This window comes from Notothenia rossii, assembly GCF_949606895.1.
Source record: "Notothenia rossii genome assembly, chromosome: 12".
In the NCBI taxonomy this organism is placed as follows: Eukaryota; Metazoa; Chordata; class Actinopteri; order Perciformes; family Nototheniidae; genus Notothenia; species Notothenia rossii.
In genome coordinates this window covers 926,269-932,268 of record NC_136911.1, presented here as the reverse complement: position 1 = coordinate 932,268, position 6,000 = coordinate 926,269, and the positions used below count along the sequence as shown (strand labels likewise).

Below are 6,000 nucleotides of genomic sequence, written 5' to 3'. Positions count from 1 at the left end.
CTGAGTACTTCTACTTTTACTCATGTACAAGATCTGAGTACTTCTACTTTTACTCAAGTACAAGATCTGAGTACTTCTACTTTTACTCAAGTACAAGATTTGAGTACTTCTACTTTTACTCAAGTACAAGATTTGAGTACTTCTACTTTTACTCATGTACAAGATCTGAGTACTTCTACTTTTACTCAAGTACAAGATCTGAGTACTTCTACTTTTACTCAAGTACAAGATTTGAGTACTTCTACTTTTACTCAAGTACAAGATCTGAGTACTTCCACTTTTACTCAAGTAAAATATTTGAGTACTTCTACTTGAGTACTTAATTAAGTACAAGATCTGAGTACTTCTACTTTTACTCAAGTAAAATATTTGAGTACTTCTACTTTTACAGAAGAAGATCTGAGTACTTCTACCATGTACATGTACACTAGATTTGTATTTCACATTTGCAGTATGATGGATGTGTATTTCTTAATCTATACAGAAAACTTTATAAACTATGCAGCTGCAGAATAATGAGAGTTAACCAACAGAAGTCCCTGCAGTATTTAAATGTAGGTCTGAGCTCTTTAAACGGTACATCACAAACAAACAAACAACACGCGCGTGTCTGACCTGAACTCGGCCGCGCGCACACACCTGTAGTTTCAGTCAGCTGTCGTCGTGTTTTTCTTCATATGAAACTTCCAGCAACACTTATTAAAACTTGTGTCAACACTTTGAAGAGATATCAAGAGATTACATCGAAAAACGTGGAGCGGAAACGTCACGTCGGACCGTGCGGGGAAAATTCAGCAAATGAAGATGTCAACTGGAAGTGATGGCTAATTTATATCAGCTGATCAGAGTTTGTTTTTTTGGAAACTTTATTTACACAATACATATTACAACAGGTGATCGAAGGTAGTGCACAGACCATAACAAGCAAACAATTAAGACATAAAAACATGTAAGGATGATACTTAAAATTCATGAAGGAGCTAGTTTTAAGAGTTTCATAGTTTCTTAAGTATTTTAGTGTCTATCTGGGATTTTAAGAAGGTTATAATTTGCCAATTTGATGCTATTTCGAGTATTAGGGTAAGTCATATGGGAAAACCATTAATATGTATTTTAAATTATAATCTAAAAGGCAAGAATACAGCCGAATGTTTGAAATGCCAATGTTTGCGTTTATTGGCCTTATAACTGAAACTTTATTCTTTGAGTTTTGACTTCGTCTGGCGATAGACACAGGATTTAGAGATACACGTGAAAACTAAACACTAACTAGAAAGAGGTGGAGGAAATTGATTACATAAGAAGGTATTTCTGAGAGTTTGTGAAGTATTTGAATGTTCACTTAAGTTAGGTTTTTGATTTATTTTTATGGTTTATGATTAATGAGATCCAGGCATAGGGGGAACAATATATAGAGAGATAAAGTTGAATACAGTGGAAACGCTAATGTACGTTTTAAGTTTATTTGCTTCAAGACACACAGAATACTTTATAGTAATTGTATTTAGCTGAGAAATCAACAGCGAATTTTCCCTTTCTCTGATGTTTCCTAGCAATCATCAGCTCTCTAAATTCCTCCGTGTTAACACAATCCATGCTTCAGATCGGAGTGAAAGCACACCCTTCGTTCAGTGGAGCAGAAACATTTAAAGAGTCAGGATCTGCTCTGTAAACACATTTCAGACTCTCTGTTTGCTCTGGACTTTACTGCATCTATCAATGTTTAGTACGACAACTATTTGAGCTACCTCAGTGTGGCGAAGCTTCAAATAACAGCTCTGAAAAACAGTGGAGGCTGATTTCATTAAACTGTGTGAGAAACGTCCACTTCACAGGAACGCAGAAACTAAATCCAGATTGTATGTTGATTGTGTTTTCAATTACCGCACAAACTTCTCCCTGCAGCTCACAGAAAACACAAAGCCTCTCCATAATGACATTTACTGAGAGTTATTTCCCCTTAAAATGGACAAAAACCGTCAGAGAAAGTTGAGGTTTTCATGCAAAATAAGGGAAAGACACTGACTTTATACGCCTTCAAAGGAGGTGCAGTAGTGGAGTACAAATACTTCGTTACTGCACTTAAGTACATTTTCCTGGTATCAGTACTTTACTCCAATACTTATTTTTCTGATGACTTTTGACTTTGGCTTCTTACATGTTGAACTCAAATACCTGTACTTTCTACTTCTTACATGTTGAACACAAATACCTGTACTTTCTACTTCTCACATGTTGAACTCAAATACCTACTTTCTACTTCTTACATGTTGAACACAAATACCTGTACTTTCTACTTCTTACATGTTGAACTCAAATACCTGTACTTTCTACTTCTTACATGTTGAACACAAATACCTGTACTTTCTACTTCTTACATGTTGAACTCAAATACCTACTTTCTACTTCTTACATGTTGAACTCAAATACCTGTACTTTCTACTTCTTACATGTTGAACTCAAATACCTGTACTTTCTACTTCTTACATGTTGAACTCAAATACCTGTACTTTCTACTTCTTACATGTTGAACTCAAATACCTGTACTTTCTACTTCTCACATGTTGAACACAAATACCTACTTTCTACTTCTTACATGTTGAACACAAATACCTGTACTTTCTACTTCTTACATGTTGAACACTAATACCTGTACTTTCTACTTCTTACATGTTGAACCCAAATACCTGTACTTTCTACTTCTTACATGTTGAACACAAATACCTACTTTCTACTTCTTACATGTTGAACTCAAATACCTGTACTTTCTACTTCTTACATGTTGAACACTAATACCTGTACTTTCTACTTCTTACATGTTGAACTCAAATACCTGTACTTTCTACTTCTTACATGTTGAACACAAATACCTGTACTTTCTACTTCTCACATGTTGAACTCAAATACCTGTACTTTCTACTTCTTACATGTTGAACTCAAATACCTGTACTTTCTACTTCTTACATGTTGAACTCAAATACCTGTACTTTCTACTTCTCACATGTTGAACTCAAATACCTGTACTTTCTACTTCTTACATGTTGAACACAAATACCTGTACTTTCTACTTCTTACATGTTGAACACAAATACCTGTACTTTCTACTTCTTACATGTTGAACACTAATACCTGTACTTTCTACTTCTCACATGTTGAACTCAAATACCTGTACTTTCTACTTCTTACATGTTGAACACTAATACCTGTACTTTCTACTTCTCACATGTTGAACACAAATACCTGTACTTTCTACTTCTTACATGTTGAACTCAAATACCTGTACTTTCTACTTCTCACATGTTGAACTCAAATACCTGTACTTTCTACTTCTTACATGTTGAACACTAATACCTGTACTTTCTACTTCTTACATGTTGAACACAAATACCTGTACTTTCTACTTCTTACATGTTGAACACAAATACCTGTACTTTCTACTTCTTACATGTTGAACACTAATACCTGTACTTTCTACTTCTTACATGTTGAACACTAATACCTGTACTTTCTACTTCTTACATGTTGAACACTAATACCTGTACTTTCTACTTCTTACATGTTGAACCCAAATACCTGTACTTTCTACTTCTTACATGTTGAACTCAAATACCTGTACTTTCTACTTCTCACATGTTGAACACAAATACCTGTACTTTCTACTTCTTACATGTTGAACTCAAATACCTGTACTTTCTACTTCTTACATGTTGAACTCAAATACCTGTACTTTCTACTTCTTACATGTTGAACACTAATACCTGTACTTTCTACTTCTTACATGTTGAACACAAATACCTGTACTTTCTACTTCTTACATGTTGAACACAAATACCTGTACTTTCTACTTCTTACATGTTGAACTCAAATACCTGTACTTTCTACTTCTTACATGTTGAACTCAAATACCTGTACTTTCTACTTCTTACATGTTGAACTCAAATACCTGTACTTTCTACTTCTTACATGTTGAACTCAAATACCTGTACTTTCTAATTCTCTCATTTTCCAAACAGGCTGGTTCCTTTAGTCTGAATGTGTGTTTGGTGGCGTGATCATTATTATTTAGAGTCATTGCGTGCCTATTGATTTGAACACGATCCGTGTATCCATCATTTCCTGGTCTTCTCTAAAGAAGAGGGACCAATGGAAACGTTGTCATGTTGCCGTTGGTCACCATGGAAACATTCATTAGCTAACAATGACATTATTGTTCTATTAATATAAAGGGAGGTCAGGTACTCTTTAAAACAGCTGCTAGTTATGGGTACTTTTTACTGAAGTACATTTCAAAGTTCTTTACTTTGACTAGAGTAAAGAAGTTTAGTCAGTACTTCTACTTTCACCAGAGTATTTTTTAAACGCGAGTATCTGTACTTCTACTTGAGTAAAGGATGTGTGTACTTTAGCCATCTCTGTACATATTGACACTAACTGTTTACTGAGAGTTATTTTCCCTTAAAATGGACAAAAGCAGTCAGTCAGGGAAAGACACTGACTTTATACGCCTTCACAGCATACCTCTTTCCACCATAGATTTATTTGTGCTGTTCGTCTGTAAACTAAGACGAGGGTCAGTTTCTGACCTCTGATGGTGGTCCGGATCTCCGTCAGTCTGCTTTGTTCCTGGGTGGTCTTACATGGTGCATAAAGCTTAAAGAGATATTAAGAAGACTCAAAAGATGGTATTAATGTTATGAAACCTGATCTTTAGCATGGCATATGTCACTGATAAAGATTAAATGAGCAGCATGTGAATTAATCTCCGTCCTCGGACTTATAATTGAGAAGTCATGTGGGAATAATGTGATATATGAACGTACGCCAGCATCAGTAATGGCTCCAGCATTTCATCTCTATCAGTTGTGACATGCTGAGACAGGGGAGATACACAGTGTCTCTCCGTGACATCTGTGGCAGTAATTTAAGTTTTCATCTTCAACCGGTTCCAGGACTCCTCGTGCCTTCACATGAAATCAAAGACCGGAGGAAAATATTCACGGTATAAACGGAGTGATGTGTGGAAAACGAACAGATGGCAATCACAACCCAAGACAAGAAGGGAAAATGGAAAATGATATGTGAACGTTTTGATATGCAATGAAATACGTTTTCCTCTTCTGACGGGAAATAGTGTTTATAGAGATGTTGAGATTATGTCAAGGAACACATCCTTTTTTGATAAACTCACTTACTTTGAGCCTCTGTTCCCATTTAGGTAGTTATATTTCATACTTGATGTCTTCTCGTCTTATTTTTATTGACCTGTCCATCACATAGTAAAACTAAAGTAAAAGAAAGTACAGAAATAATCAAGACGTGTGCACCAAATCATTTTAATATAACAGCATTCAGTCTGTTGTGTGTAACAGTGCAATAGCATGCTAAAGAGCAAACAAAAATAAATGTAATATCCGTACTCTGGAGTTATATTTGGACAGTTTTTATCGTACAGTACAATGTTTATGAAATATCTGTGAAAAAAGTATACAATCTTTTTTCAGTATGAAGTATAAAAATAATTGTCTCTGTACACATATTGAAAAGGTCCAGCGGTTTGCATAATAGTTTGGATCAGAGCCTCTGGAGTTCGTCACTATAGACCTGTGGAGAGAGAGGGAAATATCAAGTGTTAGAAACTCAAATATGAGACGTTTCTCCGCCAATAAGGAGGGAGAACAGACGTGAAATATTCAAGTCAGAGATGATAAATAAATTATACTTATAAATGTTGAGTATCCCAAAGATTTATGCTGGAAATGTTATAAAAAATGCAAGAAAAACTAAAGAAATGGAAAGGAATATAACGTCTCAACCAATGATATAGAGGTGTTTTGATTCTGAAAGGTATGTCCAATTGATTAGGACAAGAAAGTGACTCAAAATTAATCAATATAGTAATAATATTATATATACAGTCTATGATATTGGCCCATTTAGAGTTGAAATGCTTCTGGTTAGAACATATTATATTCTGGAGGTTAGAAATGGATTTAGCATCCT

General features: G+C 35.0%; 2 protein-coding genes across 2 annotated transcripts in view; both read right to left on the bottom strand.

Annotated features, from left to right (window-relative positions):
• Positions 1-785, bottom strand: part of LOC307026236 (extracellular sulfatase Sulf-1-like) — a gene marked incomplete at its 3' end in the record, with an annotated part of 91,637 nt that extends 90,852 nt beyond the window's left edge. Inside the window, exon 1 of the mRNA XM_079661470.1 lies at positions 640-785. The remainder of the gene's footprint in view (positions 1-639) is intronic.
• A 4,528-nt stretch (positions 786-5,313) lies between these two features.
• The window catches only part of cUnh8orf34 (chromosome Un C8orf34 homolog), a 64,485-nt gene continuing 63,798 nt past the window's right edge, over positions 5,314-6,000 (bottom strand). The window contains exon 15 of the mRNA XM_079661468.1: positions 5,314-5,601. Within this exon, the coding sequence (XP_079517594.1) occupies positions 5,594-5,601 (8 nt within the window). The 3' untranslated portion in view covers positions 5,314-5,593. The remainder of the gene's footprint in view (positions 5,602-6,000) is intronic.